This window comes from Amblyomma americanum, chromosome 8 (assembly GCF_052857255.1).
Source record: "Amblyomma americanum isolate KBUSLIRL-KWMA chromosome 8, ASM5285725v1, whole genome shotgun sequence".
Classification (NCBI taxonomy): Eukaryota; Metazoa; Arthropoda; class Arachnida; order Ixodida; family Ixodidae; genus Amblyomma; species Amblyomma americanum.
This window is the reverse complement of record NC_135504.1, coordinates 69,826,666-69,846,108: the sequence shown is the minus strand read 5'-3', so window position 1 is coordinate 69,846,108 and position 19,443 is coordinate 69,826,666. Positions and strand designations below refer to the sequence as shown.

General features: G+C 48.4%; 1 protein-coding gene across 2 annotated transcripts; it reads left to right on the top strand.

Moving 5' to 3' along the window:
• Nucleotides 1-275: 275 nt before the first annotated feature.
• LOC144100425 (uncharacterized) lies at nt 276-18,808 on the top strand. 2 transcript variants are annotated; one of them, XM_077633387.1, is made up of 4 exons: nt 276-371; nt 10,314-10,555; nt 17,578-17,731; nt 18,634-18,808. In XM_077633387.1, the coding sequence occupies exons 1-4, from the start codon at nt 342-344 to the stop codon at nt 18,733-18,735; spliced, it is 528 nt and encodes a 175-aa protein (XP_077489513.1). In that variant the 5' UTR covers nt 276-341; the 3' UTR covers nt 18,736-18,808. The 2 variants fall into 2 exon arrangements, with proteins under 2 accessions (XP_077489513.1, XP_077489514.1); XM_077633388.1 differs by lacking the exon at nt 276-371 and adding an exon at nt 2,042-2,483.
• The last annotated feature ends 635 nt before the right edge of the window (nt 18,809-19,443 follow it).

Sequence of the window (19,443 nt, the reverse complement as noted above, 5' to 3'; positions counted from 1 at the left end):
TTTCAAAGGAAATTATTTATTGCAACAATGGCGGCAGCCTAGGCTTGCAACCATGAACGGAGAAAGGAATAGAAATGGGGTTCCTTTGTGCTGCTTCGTGTCTTAGTGACCATTAAACCTGGACCATATCAGACGCTAGCACAACTCTTTCACGATGGTCAGTGCCCAAGAAAGGTCAAGTCTAGACAGTGCTTGTATTATATGTGTTCAGCGGCCTCGATGAGGGCCATAAAACACCTTGTGCTGCTAATTCCTTCGTACCTTTTATTCTCTCAGAGATCAAACTCTCTGCAGTAAGCTTCGACACTGACGCATGATCCGCAAATAAGGGGCGCTGCTGGATGCTTAAGGAAATCATGGCGCGATCACCGGTAAAGGATCCCCCAACGTGTCTACACTTTTTTCCCAGACTAAAACCTCGCGAATTTTTTTCCTTATTGCTTTTTTTCGTGGCCTACCAGTTCTTATTATGAGGATTCAAACGAAAAACATAAAATAGACTAAAACGTTTTGCTCCATATACTTCACAAAGAAAAGAACAAAAAAATGAGTGACGGTTTAGCGTGGTTAGGCAAGATGCGAATAAGCTGCGCTAGCATTTCGGTTTTCATTCTGTGATTGGTCATTCTCAACCTATCATTCATAGACCCCTGGGAGACCTCATACCCCTCCTGGCGCAGTGGTGCAGCGGTTAAGCGATGCGCCACTGCACTGCGATGACAGGTGCTGCCTCCTGTGGGGCTTGTGCGACTCAAGTTGCTCTTCCCGAGCGACCTATCCCAACTAATCAACTGAACTGCAACCTGCCATGGTGGGCAGCTTGCTCACAATCCTATGGGCAGGTTGCGATGAGGTCACAACGTAGGTAACCTAGATGGACCACCTGCCACCCAGGCGGGTGGCACCGAGTCACCCATCTCTTCAACGTCGCAGCGGGACCGTGCGAACATCGGCGAAATCGGCGAGTGCACTAAAACCGCCAGAGACGCAACCTAGGTGGTAGGTGGGCCAGCTAAGTCAAGTGGCTTTGTGGCGTCATAACAACCTGCCCACGCAGGAGGCACCTCACCTAAAATAAGTGGAAAATAAAGCTTTCTTTAGGTCCACACAGAGAGATCGCACAGACAAAGGCTAGCAGCTGAGTGGAAGGGCTAGTGCTAGTGCGCTAACACCATTTTTATGTTCAGCGTACAGCAGCAAACAATTCCCTGTGGGGGAGGAGCAGATGTGTTTTCAGATGACTCCATGACTGCTGCCGGTGGTCGGCGTCGCCCCGTTAGTTCCGGAAAACGCTGTTTAGGCCCTGCTTTGGATACCGGATCACTTGTGATAGGTTAGCGCTACTCAATAAATCAAGCGCATTGACTATAAGCAAAAAAACTTCTGCAATTCAGCTAACCACCCTTGCAGGTAGTTAACACATAACCGACTAAAATGACGATTCCACACCGGCATAATATTTGTTTCATGCAGTGCGGCCTGCAAAGGGCATACGTCGAATTAACAGGGCTAATTTCAGCTCGATAAATTTCCTCATATCATGAAACCTGTGTCGGCAATTCCCATACCATGTAACGTAACTTGTGTAAAAAAAACGACGCTCTCCGTTCTAAAAGGACGCGATTAGACAGTATAAAGCGTTATAGTTTTTTGCATACAGTAGCAAGTGCGTTTTTCACCACCAGGTCTAATAAAATAGTCTGTACTAGCTCTGCTAACGCGTCATCATACGTGCAGACTTCACGTACACAATCCGGCTTCGTAGAGAGCCGGTGACATAAATTACACTCTGGCTATCTTTCGCCGAAGGCATTCCCACGTCCCATAGCCCACCGTCAGCCCGCACTAAAAAAAAAGACAAAAACAGCGTAGACAGATGACTCCTGCTTCTCTCTTTGAACCCCAGTGAACCCACAGCGTAATCTTTTTTCTCCTTTCTGCGCTGTTTTTATTTTTTCCTTGTTTTTCTCGCCCCTCTTACGCGTTCCTTTCGTCGTCTCTATAGCGCTCTCGGCGCAGTCTCGCCAGCGCCAAGAAGCCACTGACCTTCCCCGGCCGGAGCGTTGTCTCATGCCGCAGGTTTGTCCGGTTGCGAGGCCGTTCTCCCTCGCACCGTAGACGCCCGAAACAAAACAACGACGCCACTGGCGGGGGGCGGTGCCCCCTTCGCCCCGGGACCGAACAAAACTGGATGTCCGACGCTCGCATCCGCCGGAAAGGAGACTTCGCGAACAAGACCACGTCCGCCCCAACCCCTCCTCGGTGGACGTCTGCAGTGCAGTCTTTGCCACCACAGCCTGGCACGACTCGGGTAAACTTCCGCTGAGTCGACGTCGACGCAGTGTTCGAGATTCAGTGAGTCAGTAGGTTTGGGAGGACCCCGGCACATCCACCCTCCAACCGCTCGCCCACACTTGAAGACACCCTATCTTCACCTTGCGGAGGCCAGCGGGACAATCCGCACACCCACAATGCGCTCTCCGGTAAGATAAAAACCGCTCTCCCCGTGCGCATTTCTTCGTGCTGGTGACTGTCAAGTTCATGGCCGTCGCGCTATGTCGCTCTAAAGGGCAATCCCGGTGTACTCGTCGTGCTCATTTCAAGCCGCGCACGTAGCAGGGTTGTCTGTCTCGCAGGACGATTGCGTGGTGCTTAGATGTATATCACATTCCTATGACGTGAGCTCACAGGAATTGATAGGATAGGAAGGCGGGGAGGGGGGGGGGGGGGGGGGGGAGACGCTTGGTCGTCAAGATGCGTAGATGCGTCGCGTCTTGGCGTCTGTCCTGGACCCAATCGGACCTTGCCCTAGTTGACCTCTCGCTTGTTGCATTCGACACCTTTGTATACCAGCTGGGCTGGTTCTCTAGGGGCATACGTGACCCACCCGCCATGTAGCTGTAGAAAGCGTTAGGGCGGAGACATCTGCTAAGATTGGAACGTCCTGCCAGTCTTATCGGTCGGGTCTGTAGGAGCTAGACGTGACGCAAGTAGTCGGGAATGAATATTTCAAGCATATGACGCAATAGGTAGTCCCTAAGCTGCACAGCTGGTTTCTGTACTGTACAGTCCCCTCTGCAAGGTAGCTCCTTTCTAATGACCTGCTTTGTGTCCTTCCAACGTCTTGTTGTGATAAGCTATAGGTTCTGCTGCTGGCCATGACATGACTGTTGGCATAGGTAGACTGCGTGCGAAGGGTCACCGCTCTAGAATGTCCACACTGAAGAACTCTGTAAAGCGTTGTATTTATCCAAGAACACAAAGTTTCAGTGCAGTTACACCGTGGACATTCCTTCGCTCATAGCTGGTGCGAAAAGTCTGGGGGCTGTAAAATTAATGTTTAATAATGGAGAGCACCGCGCTCAGCGTAATGACGTCTCAGCCATACGCCATCACAGCACGAAGACTCGCACTTCGTGGTGCAAGACGTCGATCAGGAGATAGCTCTTCCATAAAAAAAAATCGAGGAGAAAAAGGGGGAAGGGGTGCGGAGGGCGGAGGTTCCTTCAAGACAAGCGTTTCAATATATTAACTGCTAGCATTAAAGTAATGATTTTGTGACGCTTTTCAAAGTTCTTTCGGCGCTAGTTATTCGCTCAGTCTGCAATTCTTGGAAGCCCATGAAAGAGCTTCGTCCAAAAGTGTCTCGTCTATGGCCAATCCCATTAGACGTCACACGCCGTCAGATGAATTATTCAGTTATTAAGTGGGTTAATCGACCAATCTGACGGCCTCTAAATTGCAATGCCACACCTGTCAGGCTCAGCTTTGACGAATTAGCTCACCTATCTATCGGCTGCAATTTGCCCACCAGCTAATAAGATAGCGTCCTTCATGTTTAAAAACTTGCGGGGGACCCTTGCACCTTCGCAAGCACCGCTCAGGGATCAAAGAGCAAAAAAAACCCATAGCATTCGTTTTTTTTTTTCAGCTTCTGCGTTAAACAGGCGCCCGGCCTCATTTCTAAGGCGTTCCTTTTTGTTTGTGAGGCCGGTTGTCTGCTGTGAGCAAGACCTTCTCCCAGGCCTTGGCCTTGGATTTACCCGGCCGTTCCCTGCTCTCTCCCCCCCCCCTCCTCTCTTCCTCCGCTGTTCGCCGTCAAAATAGTGCTATTTGAGTGGGAAAACAAAGAAAAAGCAGCTGCTCTTAAGGACACCTCCGCGACTCCATCCACGACCCCCCCCCCCTCCACCCCCTTTTTGTACGGAATTTGTTCAGGTAGCCTGTGACGGCGAACTGCGTGGGCATGATGTAACTTTCCAAAGCTGCGGAAAAAAAGAAAGCGCGGTTGTAAAAAGAGCATTACCGCCGACACATAGAGGACAGGAATTCGTTGTTGCCGACCGAGTGTTCTTAGAGCTTTAATTTTCTTTTATTGCAGAGCGAAAAAAAGCGAAAGGAACAGTTCACTGTCCTGACAGGTGCATTTCCCTGGAAAGGATAGCGTATTTCCAGTCGTTTTACATCTTACTTGTTTTGTTCGGTTTCCCATCAGTCTGCGTAATCGATCCCACCGCAAGCCGGACGATTTTAGTGCGCTAGCACTTATAGCGGTTTACCCTCGCAATTAACCATTGTCTGTCTGTGTCTGTCCGTCTGTCTGCCTGTCTGCCTGTCCGTCTGTCTGTTTGTCCGTCCGCCTGCCTGCCTGCCTGCCTGCCTGCCTGCCTGCCTGCCTGCCTGCCTGTCTGTCTGTCTGTCTGTCTGTCTGTCTGTCTGTCTGTCTGTCTGTCTGTCTGTCTGTCTGTCTGTCTGTCTGTCTGTCTGTCTGTCTGTCTGTCTGTCTGTCTGTGTGTCCGCCTGCCTGTCTGTCTGTCCGCCTGCCTGTCTGTCTGTCCGCCTGCCTGCCTGCCTGCCTGCCTGCCTGTCTGTCTGTCTGTCTGTCTGTCTGTCTGTCTGTCTGTCTGTCTGTCTGTCTGTCTGTCTGTCTGTCTGTCTGTCTGTCCGTCCGTCCGTCCGTCCGTCCGTCCGTCCGTCCGTCCGTCCGTCTGTCTGTCTGTCTGTCTGTCTGTCTGTGTGTCTGTCTGCCTGCGTGCCTGCCTGTCCGCCTGTCTGTCCACCTGTCCGTCCGTCCGTCTGTCTGTCTGTCCGCCTGCCTGCCTGCCTGTCTGTCTGTCCGCCTGTATGTCCGTCCGTCCATCTGTCTGTTTGTCTTTCTGTCTGTCTGTCCGTCCGTCTGCCAATCTGCCTGTCCGATGCCAGTTTTGTGGCAGGTGAGTAGCCTGCCCGCCGTGTCAGGCAGCACCTCAAATAATCGTAAGAGGCTGCTCAGGAAGAGCCACTTGGATCGCAACCGAACCCAAGCCCTGCCGATGGCAGCACCTGACATAAGAAGTGCAGTGGCGCATCGCTTGACTGCTGCACCACTGCGTCAGGAGGGGTATGAGGACTCCTAGGAATGTATGAATAGAGAGAATGACCAATTCCGCATATATGGACCCATTATCGCTCTCCGAACAACTGCCATCCGTGAACACTGCATTTGAACACCGGAACCGAAGGGAAAACCCAACTGCTAATGCACCTAATTCGCATTTGGCCTAACTAAGCAATTTTATAACGTTTTTGTTTTTGTACAGTTCACTACCAAAGGTACAACTTCAGAGCATTTTGGGCTGTCATGAATGCAGCGTTGGAGGGCAGTGAAATGTCTGGCTCGAGAATTTTTAGCCCGCTGCAACTGTAGATGTATGCCCTCTGCATTTAGTGTACACGGTATACGATGCAGGCTGCGATACACTGCAGTGCACTGTTGCCAACTGTTTCTTGCAGTTTTATCATAGGGATACCATCACGAGATGGTCTCGAGTCTATTATTAGAAGAGGTTGTGCGAACGAGCCTCAGCACAATCATTCAGGCAGCTCAGATACCAAATTTCCTTCTTGCGTTCTTTCTTTATAATGATGCGCAATAACTCAGTAGACATAAATCACCCGATGGCCTCCACCTACGACTACTAAATTTTTTTACATCACATTTCTACTCTCATGTAGTCTCGCTTTCGCCTTTCGCAACCTATTTGTTTTCTATAAGGTCAAAGTTCAGCTGAAATCTGGTGATAAAAAAAAAAACATCGATGTCTTGGCTGCTTCTTCATTTCTTTTCATTGCGGTGCGTGAGACATGTTGACGTAAGGGTAGTACTGAATTCAAGCGATGAATCTGCGATCATATCGCTGTTTATTTGTGACTCACCTGACCTGAACTAAACTTTGACGTCGTAGCACAGTTGTTGAATTCTAAGCAACCTCTAAGTGTTGAACCGAAATTATTTACTGAGTGTGGGAGAATCCCATGCCGCGATTCAAGCATGCGCACCATTCTAAAGAAGAAAACACGCAACCAAACATTCGGCTTCACTGCTACTCTAATCAACATTTTTTTTTATATATTTAAGACATCGCAGCTCCACCACCATGGAAAAGGCTTAAAACGATTTCGCTTTCTTTTATAGTTCATCGTCAACCTTGTCGTCATCACCCAAGTAGAGTTCATCCTTTTTAAGAAGTCCACTAAAATCATATCGACTACGATATGGTTTATGGGGGTTTAACGTTAAAGAACATCAGGTGGTCGAAATTTCCGGAGCCCTTCACTACGGCGTCCCTCATAGCCTGAGTCGCTTTTGGACGTTAGGTCCCCATACACCATAAACCTTACCGCGTTGCTGATATATCCCACCGCCGCGTAGTAGACTTCCTTCGCATATTTTCGATCCGACATGGACAAGTTTGTCCAGCGTCACCCGGCCATCTAGTCTGCCATTGCCAGCCAACTTTCTCTCACGTCCACGCGGCCTTGCGATGGCGACTCGATTATTATTCAGCGATAAAAAGAAACGTCTCTTTTGCTCCTTTTTTGAAGTGGAAGCCAGAAGGGAAGGCGGAAAGTTTCCGCCACATCTCTGACGAAATAAGGCGTCGTCCCTCTCTGCCAAGTACGCGGATGCACGACACATTTTGCTTGGTTCATTGAAAACAGTTTATGGAGCTCTTGTTTGAGACCCATTTTAGTGGCTCATTTCAATTGCTGATTCCTCGGTCGTCAGAGTCAGGAAAGCAGGGAGGCCCCTAGCTCACCTTAAGCCATACGCCTAAGATGAGGCAGGCTTCAGATTCCACCTCTAAAGGTGGCGCGCAGGGTTCGTTTGGGTGGAGGCATCTCAGGCAACTTTTCAATCTTAATATATGAGACAGATACTGCGCCATTTCCTTCCCAAAAAAAACAATTATTATTAATAAACGCCAGCGCTGTCGGCTTCGGTAACAGTGACACACGTTGTTCATTGATGACTGATATGCAGAGAGGCATTTTTCCGGGCTAGTTATAATAATAATAATTGTTTTTTGGGGGGAAAGGAAATGGCGCAGTATCTGTCTCATATATCGTTGGACACCTGAACCGCGCCGTAAGGGAAGGGACAAGGGAGGGAGTGAAAGAAGAAAGGAAGAAAGAGGTGCCGTAGTGGAGGGCTTTGGAATAATTTCGACCACCTGGGGATCTTTAACGTTCACTGACATCGCACAGCACACGGGCGCCTTAGCGTTTGGGCTAGTTGGTGCGATGCCGTTTTCGTGGACAACGTTGAACTTTAGAACACGGCCGTGTGAAAAGTCAACAAGGACAGTGATGTGTCCTCTTAGTGCTTCTTTACGTCCGTGGGCCAGTGCTCAAGCGGGTCCACCCAAAAAGGAGATATTTTTCTCACAAATGTCACCGAATGACACCTTGAGCTGAACATCACAAATGTGTGATCACGAAGTATCCTTTTTGTCATACCTCGCTCCGGACGATTTCTCTTTCCCGTCATTAAATTCACTGATTCATATCATAAGTCAAGTGGTACGTGTAAAGAATTTCCATCACGAGCACTTGCAGTTGTCACTTTGTGCTGTGGGCCTGCACTTAAAGTGCGGTGCGGTTAGCCTTTGCATCCACTTCAGTAATGGTTTCGTAACACTTTCCGCACATATCAAATTCTGCACATGAAATGCTTATTCGCCAACTACGTTAAGTGCTTTTTTTCATATTTCTCGCTTGCACAGGCATCGTTCTTAACAAAACTGTCGGTTCCTGCGTCTTCTTCTGCACCGCTGGCTGTAACCCCGCAAAAAGCGTGTGCGATCACGTGACCACCCGTGCACACAGCTGGTTCCCCACGCCTCATACCAACTTCGTCACTATCAGGTAGGGCGCGCGCTTGCAGCAAGACGGCGCCAAATGTCTTGGAGTGCCGCTCAAGATTACATCGTGAAATGACTGCGTAGCGCGATATCCTGCGCGCCTGCGCAGTAGCAGCTCCATTAATTATTATAATGCGGTCAGCTGGGACGTGGAACATCACACGCATTTCGGGAGGGCCGTGGATGTAGCCGAGGAGGATGGTGGTGCTGGGAACGCTGCACGTACGCGGGAGGCAAGAGCCAACATAGAACGCATGCTGTCGGGACGCTGCCCACAAGCACGCTGCACGACAAGGCGCTCATATCCGTGCCAACACATTTTTCCCGCTGTAGAGCTCTCGTTGTAACGCTGCCAAAACGAAAACACAATCGTCACCCACTCATTTCTGGCAGCAGCATTCAAAGCAAATACAACAACTGCAAACTCACAATGCGGACAAGCTAGCGTTCATCATCCGCACTACCATATCCCCACTTAATTTTTATCGCTTTTATATTTTTATTTCGAACTTTCTGATAATTTGATAATCAATAATAATAATAATAATAATAATAATAATAATAATAATAATAATAATAATAATAATAATAATAATAATAATAACTGACTTTTGTGGAAAGGAAATCGCACAGTATCTGTCTCATATATCGTTGGACACCTGAACCGCGCCATAAGGGAAGGGATGAAGGAGGGAGTGAAAGAAGAAAGGAAGAGGTGAAGTAGTGGAGGGTTCCGGAATAATTTCGACCACATGGGGATCTTTAACGTGCACTGACATCGCACAGGACACGGGCGCCTTAGCGTTTTTCCTCCATAAAAACGCAGCCGCCGTGGTCGGGTTCGAACCCGGGAACTCCCATTCGAAGACCTGTGCTGTTTACAGCGCAGCTTATTTTTATTTTTTTGTTTTAAACCACGTGTCATTTAGGCTGGCATTTCTGTCAGAACTAGCAGTCTTATGTGTAAAACATTTCAATTTCTGTTACTCCTTCTTTGCTACTCATATCGGGTGATTACGTCAGCGGAGCTTCAATGCTAATTTGAATGCAGTGGAGAACACAAAAAGCTAAATTTCAGCCATCTACCTTAGTTTTTCCGAATCTCACCGAAACCTCCCGATTCAATTGTTATCTAATTTTTGCACTTTTAGCATACGCGTTTAGCACATAGTGCGTGTATTTGCCTACACTGCAAAGCAGCATTCTAGTGACTCGTATACTTACTACAAAAACTTTGCAAAATAAAGACTGATGTAGACGCTAAGCCTCGTGTATAAATGCTTTAATTAGTTTAGTGTGATTCGTCATGTAGCTGTGCGCTTCATTGTCTTATAATAAACTCTGACACATCTCCAACCAAAAACTTTAATTGAAAACACAAAGTTTCGGAGCCGGCTTGGCTCCTTCTTCAGGGGTGACTGTGGGCAGTAGTTAGCGTCTTGGCCCCGTATTCTCAGATTTCCCCTTGGGAGGTAGGCTACACTGTGGAGCTTTACAGTCGTTCCATGCAGAAGACGTAAAACGTCGGAATTCTTAGGTATTTTTGTTTGTTTGTCTTAATATGAACAAGTGTTCATGCCCCAGAGGAGAATTCTGTACAACTTTTTCTTAGCACTACCTATTCGCGAAATTCCTCGCACAACACAATTTTAACCACCAAAAGTTCGTCTTCTGGTACATTGCTTAGTCGTTAACTTGCCTCCTCTATCTTCTGCAACGTTTGTTTTCCATAATTTTATCCAGTTTTATATTCAAGTATATTTCTCAAAAGCTGTTAGATTTCTTTTGTATTGTTTTGAACTTTTGTTTAAATTTCCGGTATTTATTTACTCCTGCTTGTATTCATCTCTAATTCTTATTCACGCTCTTCTATTTCTCGCCTTTGTCGCAGGTCTTTATTCGCATAGCCGCAGTTGTGTGTTTCTGTCTAGAACAAGATGATTCATAACCGTCTTTTATAGCATACGTAATTGTCATGCGTATCCTTTTACTGTTTTACACACTACTACTAGAATGTGTTGTCTGCTGTGGCAGAGTAAAGCAAAAATATATGAGAAAAACACGCCGTCTCCGCCATCTTCTTGTTCATTCAATAGAGAATGCACTAATATTCTTTATCTCTCTCTGCAGATTTCCGTGATACTCCTGCCGGCGTTGTTCTGCCTCTCGGCAACCACAAGGGGCTACCCCGTGATTAGCCCTTACTCGGTTGTGTACCCCGACTACCCCCTGACGTATCATCCCTCTGGCTATGCTCCCGCATACCAGACTGCCTACCAAAATGCCTACCAGAATGCCTACCAGACTGCCTACCAGCCTGGCTACCAGCCTGGCTACCCGGCAGGTTACCAGGCAGTTGTAGTAGGACTCGGGTAAGCTCAAGCTTAAAGCAGCATTATTTCATTGAGTGATTGTCGGTGTATTCCTCCTTGGAACAAAGAAGACACCTGAGGAGCACCTACTAACTTGTCCTGAAAGTACGATGGGTGTGCCAACAGCAGGCAACTGCACTACACGCTGGTGTGCAGAGAATAGCCCTGTAACATTGTAAATTAAACGTAACAGACGGCAACGAATCCTGGAACATGTTGTGAAACCCTTATTGAATCCACTCGATGGCGATTCTCCTTATTATACGAGAAATGCTTGGACCATGATATGGTTAAACAGCGCGTACTTAGTGCGGCATTAAAGGACTGTGCAACTGTGTGCGTAAATACTCGGGTAATGGAAGTGTTCGCATAATGAACGCACTTTCTTGTTTTGGCTGACAAAAGTACAATTTTTCCCCTCGCGTATTGGACGTACCCCCGTTCTTTTTGGCACAAAGTGAAAAGTGTCTTTGTGACACGAAGTCACAGCCAGCTTTTGCTTAGAGATTCTGAAAACAGGGAAGAAACAACAGCAGAGGAGACCAGCAATGTACTCGCACGGGGGTCACGGTGTTTCAAAGCGTGATAAGCCTGTGCCATTCTCGCGCTGTTTTGTCTCGGTGTTTGATAGTAATCGCGGTAGTTAAGAAAGGACGCATGTATTCGCAGGCGCAGCAGACGAGCAGAAAAGTGCGACGGCATGCCCGTGCTCTTTTAGATTTTTGCTGTATTAACTCGCACCTCTTTATACAGCGATCACACACTCCGCCCGATGACACGTCGCCGTGCATCAAAAAAAGTAAAGTGCAAGGCCATGTGCAACTGCAAGTGGCGTCTCACTCTAACGCTTGCACGGCTTTCAGAGCGAAACCTCAACTTCTCCCATTCCTGACGCGAAGGTCAAATGATTCCGAGACTTGACCTCTAAACTGGGAACTCACCGGGGGTGTGGCTCTGACGTCATATCACGTGATTCACCGCAACTGCGTCGCTCGCTTCACCGCCGCCGCGCTGACGATTCGTCTCGCCAGCTGTACCACGTGACTAACCACGTGACTCGCCGGTCGCCTCGCCACGGCTCCGCTGCTTTCACTCAGCATAACTAGGTTCAGCCGGGTTGAACCCTAGCGATTTTTTTTTTGCATAGTCAAGAGTGCTCTAGAACACTGAGACAAGTACACAGGCTTATCGCAAGGGAAAACACCCCTATGTTTTTAAGAGTGAAAAAAAAACTCCTACCTTTAAGGCGAAACCAGTTTTCTTCCCTGGGTGCTTCGTGATGCGCTATGGCTGGTCCGCTCTTTTTTGTTGCTGTTGCTCTTTCAGTTTGTTTTAATCGTGCTAAAATTGTAACAACATGGCACAGCTCTTGTTCACAAGATGAGCCTTTCGTTCATTTTTAAACGCGTGAAAAGACGGCGGCCATAGGAGAGCCACAAACACTATAGCACGAGAGACCTACTCTCTTGTATCGACGGCGCACCAACTCAGCCTATAAGCCGGTATGGATACACAAGATTCACTGCACCACCTCACTTATGTGCGTATACACTGTGTTGTTGTGGGTGATGTGAACCATTTTGTTTAAGCGTGCCCGCGTTTTTGTGCCGAGTGTAAGACACTGCTGGAAAACCTGAGGAGACTGAACGTTCCCTTGGACGACGTCTCTCGCATTGTGTACACCGAGGGTTCTCGACCTGAATCGGTGATCAGTGTCAACGCGTCACTCTTGAAGAGGACACTGGCCTTATGGAACGATGGTAGAGCCATAATCATTTAAATCAGTGACTCCGGTGGAGCAACTGCCGACATACCACTGTAAGGCTAATCCCGCCTGTACAGGGAAGTTTATATACACAGGTTAGACGCACATACACGCACGCATGCAGACGCACACACACGCACGCTCGCTTATATTACCGGATCTTTCACTAACAACATCTCGGGTCTGGGTAACAAGAGTTTAGCGCCATCAAAGTCATAGTCGCAAACGTCACAGGCCTTCTGGCGTACGCGTCAGCGTTTTGTTTTATACGTGCTGTATTCATTATCTCATGTGTTATCTACCATTTTTCATAGCCGATAATCTAACTGCGCTCAAGACTTGGAACACAGCCACAGGATCCACAATGCGCAGATAAAATTCTAGTGAAAGCTAATACTTAGTAATATCCCCGCGACACTTATCACGCCACAAGGCCGGTGCCCGATGATAAAAAGGGCTACCGCATCCACCCGTCATTAGTACCACCTCGTATCACCGTGACGGCTTACCTGTAATAAAAATGAGGTGTATGTGAAGCGAGATAGTCTTCGACGCTCGTTACGTAGATAGAAAAAAGAAAACAAAAGCCAACATGAGAACCGATATAACCTAGTCTATAATTCTGATTGTATCTGACATTTTTCATAATTCAAAAAGCATCTGGCACCTGAGGGGCGTCTAGATTCCGCGCTGTTTTATGTCAGTGCTCGGTTCCTAAATTGGCAAGTCAATGACATTACAAGTCGAACTAAAAATAAACAGATACAGCCCTCCTTTCAAGACCCCTCTCATGCTTTCAACATGCATCAAGAGATGGGCTGTCGGAGTCTTCTTCATGAGAGCATTGTCCCGTTTTTATGAGCGGTCGCTGTTTCTGATGAACTCTCTCCACTTCAGAACCCAGTAATTAGCCCATTCTTCTTCTTCTTTGTTACTCCAGGTATATGGCACATACCCACGCGGGGGGACTGGCCAAGGTGTAGTTGAATAAACAAAGAAGTTTCCATGGAAGATGACGGCAAAATTGTAGCACCAATCGTGAATTTTGAAAAATCAATGAATAAAAAGCGAAAATAACAGCTTGCACATGATCGTCAGCATCGATATATCGCTGTTTCGATTCATCATCGATTCAGTTTGCATGAAAACTAACTCACAAACTATTAGGGAAAGCACGCACGTAGAAATGACGTAGTGCACAAGTGAAGTCAGGAAGAATGGTACGCGTTGTATTCAACTCGGGCATCATTTCCACTTTCGAATCCGATTTGGAGAGGAGGTAGGATTCCTTATATATTTATGTGCTTTCTAGGAAATTAATGCCACTGACTCCCTTCTCTTCAAACTCTCTACTAACAAGTGCGTAGCTGACCGAGTCGATGTCAGTTAAACACTAAGTCTGAAACTCAGTGGTATTACATTTCCACATTCAAATCCATACTAATATGCGCGGGAGAAAATCGGTTCCGAAAAGCTCTCCTTTTCGATACGACATTAAGCCAAGAGTAGTGGACTGGCAGCAGCTTACAATAGGCATCGAAAGTCTTGAAGTGGGGAATAAATACTTGTGGCACGTACTGACAGCAGATCCGGACCATGAGAGTGAAATAGCTGGAAGAATAAGATTAGGGTGGAGCCCATGTGGCAGATTCTTAGAGATCATGAATGGCAGTTTACCAATATCCCTCAAGAGAAAAATATAGAAGCTGTATCTTTCCGGTACTCACCTGCGGGGAAAAAACGTGGAGGCTAAGGAAAAGGGTTCAGCTTAAGTTAAGGACAACGCAGCGAGCCATGGAAATAAAAATGATAGGTGTAACATTAAGAGACCGGAAGCGGGCAGAGTGGATGAGGGAACAAACGTGGGTCAATGACATCCTAGTGGAAATCAAAAGGAAGAAATGGGCTTGGGCAGGGCGTGTAATGCGAAGGGAAGAAAGCCGCTGGTAGTTGAGGGTAACGGACTGGTTTCCAAGAGAAGGCAAGCGTAGCAGGGGGCGGCAGAAGGTTATTCAGAAGGATGAGGTGAAGAAGTTTGAGGAGATAAGGTGGCCACAGCAGGCACAGCACAGGGTTTATTGGAGAATCATGGGGGAGGTCTTTTCCCTGCAGTGGCCGTAGTAAGGCTTATGATGATGACGAAGAGTGCACTGGTGGAGGTCAGAGGCAACTGGAGATCGAGAGAAGTCCTTGCCCTGCTGTGGTAGAAGCCTGGAATGCAATGTTCATGATGGTGAAGACGACGATTACTGTGCAGGTACTGAAGTAGGTAGATCTGACAGAACACAATACAGGCACGCAGGAAATCCTAGTATTGCGTTGCAAGACACTGCTGGCCTGTGGGCCCGCGAGTTCCGGAAACTGCTTCTGCCGCGAACGCTCCGGCCTACCCTCGGCGCTGCAGGTTGCCAGCCTAGTCGCAGACGCAGGGCTCATGTTCGGCCGAAGACGCGCCCCTCTCGGACTTGACATGTTTATGAGGGTCACGAAGCGCGGCTGTCCCCCACTCCTCTCGCGTCGGAACTCGGGTTGGTCTGGATTCGGCCACCAAGGACGCTTTCTTTCTTTCCTGGGACCCGCAGCTTGGTCAAGGAGTCTTCCTCCGGCAGCGGAAGAGAGCAGCTGCTCGGGGAGCCAGTCTGTACCTTCCAAGGGCCTGGGACCCTGTTTTCTTCTTTTGGGTCAAAATCACTGAATAAAGACCCAATTCCTAGCCTTCATGGAGTCCGCAGCCCGTACCTCACAACACTAGTTGCATGACGCACACGCGAAGCTTTGAGCATTCGTTAACTGTCTACACCGACGTTCCATCCCATATACTGCGCTCGTTTGACGCTTATTTGGAAGCGCATCGCGTCAGTGGTGCTCCGGAGCGCACGGACACGCGAAGAGGAAACTGCACACGTGCCCATAGGCAAGCTCGAAAACCACGAAGCTCCTGACGCACGACTCCGACACGTTTTCCGGGTATGGCATACAGCAACGAAAACACTCTCTCCTCAAGCGGACGCCTCTGGCCTAAGGATGCGCTCTCGGATCAATGAGCTTAATTTGCATGTATTCCGCAATGAGCGCCTGTGTCGTGTTGTCTTCGGCCCCGCCGTCTTCGTCTTTTTTGCGCTCGTTAACCATGAAACGTACCAACTAGACTAACTTCTCACGTTAAAGCATTCCGCCGCAAATAAGGCACGGGTTAGGATTTCAAACGCGGTGACTGCGGAGTGAAAAAAAAAGCCTCAGACTTGTTTCCTCCCTCTCTCTAGGTGGAGAAAAAACACCGATAACATTACTACCCCTCGCCCCACGTGTGCGCCTAGCCTGAGGCCCAGCTTGAACACAAGTGACTCATCCTTGAGAGCTGTGCCCTCTCTGGATCTATTGACCCTCAGTGTTCAGGACGACCTACATGGGAAACCTTGTCCTTGGGCAGTGGCGGTGGTGGTGGTTGTCCTTATGGGCACGTGGGATTAGGTTTACACTGATCATCTTACAGCGAGAGCTGCTAAGACCACATTTCTCGGTGGCGGCGTCGTAACACGTAGGAAAGCGAGGAGAGGGAGGAAGGTACCACAGGTGCGGCTATCCATGCTGGTTTTCTTGCTGCACCTGCATTGACAAAGTTAAGGGTAATTATTTTAGGAAGATTAGTTAAGAGGGTTCGTACGAAGGTAAGGCGCTCACAAGAAGCGTACCAGTTCATAAGTTGATATATGTGCGAAAAATCAGGCAGCACTAACAGTAGAGAGAAAAAAGAAGAGAAAATGATAACATCGCTAGATGCTTTGATGAATAAGAATGCAGTACTGATTTCATCAGCGAATAACGGGAAGTTTTTTTTTTTCAGCTGTGCATCTTGTTTTAAACGACAATGCATTTTCTACCTCTGCCCCAGAGGGCCAGCGTCCCTCAGGAAACACGTAGTGCACGAACCCTCAGGAAACAAGACTCAGTCTTCGGGGCTGTGGGTAAACTATTTTGGTCGGGAGTGAATAAGGCACAAACAGCCAGCGCCGCAATTAAACGCACATAGGGTCCTGTACGGAGCTATCCCTGCAAAAGAAAAGGCTGCCGCATGTCCCGCCATCCTCGCGGGCACGCTTTTCCTGGTAATTACCGGTGCAGGCAGGCAGGCAGGGGTGCGGGAAAGACCCGGGTGTCCGCTCAGCCGCCGGCCGCATTTCAATGAGCCCGCAATTCACGGGTCGAAGATCTGTGCATGCGCACCGATAGCCACTGTGTGGCCGCACGCGACGCTTGCTTTGCCAAGGCAGGAGAAAAAAAAATTAAACATCGAGTCTGTGACTGCTTGCTTGCTGGCTTTAAAGCACTGCGCCTTGACGCAACGCTGCCAGAAACTTGGCGCGACCTCTTGACCCGGTGTGACTCACCGGCGCGTCGGTGATCACGGTGGTGACTAATCGTTGTAGATCATCTCCAGAGAGCCGTCAGTGGTCGTTTGCAACTTTCGTGGTCTTCATTCTTGTTTTTATTCTTCATGTGGGGTAACGGGAAAGTCTGGAAAAACAACTTTCCAAAAGGAGTTCCCCAGCCTTATGGAGCACGCTACATGATTTGTTGTTCTCCGCGCCTCGCGGTGGCGATGTAAATGCAAGGAAGGGTCGAACGGTTAGGCTGAAAGAGCGGTAATATATTTGTATTTATTCCTTGTGCTAACTTCGAGCGGTTAAGAAACCCTTGTTCACTTTCAAATTTATGAAAATGGTAGCGAATAGAGACTACCTAATTGATAAGGTATGAAGAAAAGAATTAGGAGTTCACCGAATAGGGCAATGGATATGGGCTTTTGTGTGTGAAACGGGGGCGCTAGGCATAGTTATGCAAAGGAAAGTTTACTGTAGCCTTACCTGCTTCTTAAGGGAGATTCAGACGACGGACCGTTCTCCCGCGAGCCAGGCGTCGTTAGACATAGTCATGGTCATTCGCCATGCTAGCTTACGGACATTGTTGGCCAGCAGTACATCAGATGGACCGGAAATGGGACGTCGCCTGACGCCTAGTCCGCGGCCCAAAAGCCCGTCGTGTGAATCTGCCTTAAGCGTTACCATATCACGCTCACCTGGGGAGCATGTTCATTGGAAACTACACTGGTGCATAACGTTTTCAAGAGAGGGTCCGTCATTTCTAGACCGACCGACTGACTGGCTGACGAACCTTTTGATTGACTGATTGATATTATCCTTGAACGAGGCTGCTGAAAGCCATACAACAATGCGGTACAATGCTCGCCCTCTTGCAGCCATCCAAGCGGGCATGTGCAACTGGTGCCGACCACGGTGACGGACACCCGGCCCGTGCTGGTGCCGCTGGTACCCGTAGGACGGCCACCCCACCGGCGACAGCCGCTGGACCCGCAGAGACACGACAGGCCGCAACTGGTCCACCCGGGGCACGTGAGTGATGAACAGTGGACGCAGGCAGTCTGGAGGGAAGCATTAAGCAATGGGAACAACGTTACAGGGACATCCGGTGAAGCCCTGTCGGCGCTTGGAAACGAGCACATATAATACGCGGAAGCCATGCGAGAATGGGAAGCAAATGCGTGAGGGTTCAGGAGACGCGGAAGGAATTTCAGGAGAATGCCGCCGTGCTAGTTGGTGCTGCATGATGCAAAGAAGTCCACGCGAAAACTAGATGAGGCACAGGAGGTACACCTCGCTGGTGAATGTATTTTGTGTCTTCTCTTTTATCCCTTGTCCCATCGTGGAATGAAGAACAGGCCTCAGGTACAGAGGAGGGTAGACAGCTAGGCTTAGGCATGAGAACAGGGTGTCCAGGGACACGGAGGCTTAAGCCGGATAGAATGAGATAGAACTAAGACGGAAAGCTGCGCCCTGCATTGAAGCTATTGGGCATCGTGATGATGACGGCGATAATGCTGATAACGATGAGAACAGAAGCAAGAAGTATTGATCAGTGAGAAATTAACACTGGAAATGGCATGTGAGAATAGAAATCATAACAGGACAAAGTGGCAGTACGGGGATGAGCATGACGTCAGCAGGTCTTTAGTGACCTGTACTGGGCATACGGTATTGAGCACCATACCGATCATTAGGGCATATAAGATGCCAACAATTGCTTGATCCCATTCGCGCTTAGTAATAACGTACCGCTCGGTCGGCGATTCCACTGAGAACCACCACGTATTTGGGCATGGTCCCTGCAAAATTAAAAACTATCATCTTTATGCAAGGACGCGTTTCCAACGATGGAATTATTGTTAAACGGCTATCCTCTTTTCGGCCGTTGCATTGTGAGCAGACCGCAGGTAACCTACCCACTACCTCCGCAGGTGATCCGCCTGCAACCTGAACGCCACCACGCCCCAGCACCGCAAGAACCGGATGTTGTTGACGTCGTCGTCGACAGGAAACCGGAAGCGGTCACCGAGTAGACAAAGCCACTGAGCTGTGGACATGAAGATTCATTGGGAAATAACGTCATCGGGAAATAAAATAAACAACGATAACGCCAGTGCTGTGATCCTTTCTTCCTTTTCCTCTTTTTTTTTGCACACCGTTAAGCTATGTGAAGCCGAATGCATCGGTGTACACCGAACCAGATTACATTGAGCATAAACGTACGACGGTGACCTTTGGAGCAGGGGTAGAGTTGAATGACAACTTACATTAGCTGTAAGCAAAAATTTTATTGAGAACTTTCTCCGCAAACATTACGTACAGTATGTCTCATACTTAGAGGGAACATGTGAAATGGTTAAACCGGATATTAACGCGGATAAAGGTGCGCGACTTCAGATTCCTCCTCTCGAGCTCTCTGCGCCATATTTTTTTAGCTTTGAGTTTAAAACCTACTTTTCTCCAGTTAAAAGCCGGTTAGCATTTTTTTTCTTGGGTCCCCTCCAAGTATGACACATACTGTACACGGTTTTGATAGCCCGACCCCTGTGATCTGGGCTTTCCACTGGTGTACCATAAATAAAGACTCTTCCGAGTTACGGTACCCTCGCCACCTGCCCCTTAATACATTCCCTTCTGAAACACTGGGCTAGGGACTCTGGCAATAACGTTTTTCACAAGCGCCCTTTGTCCACCATAGCCTATAGTTAGAATTAAATGCTATCCAATTTCTCCTGGAATCG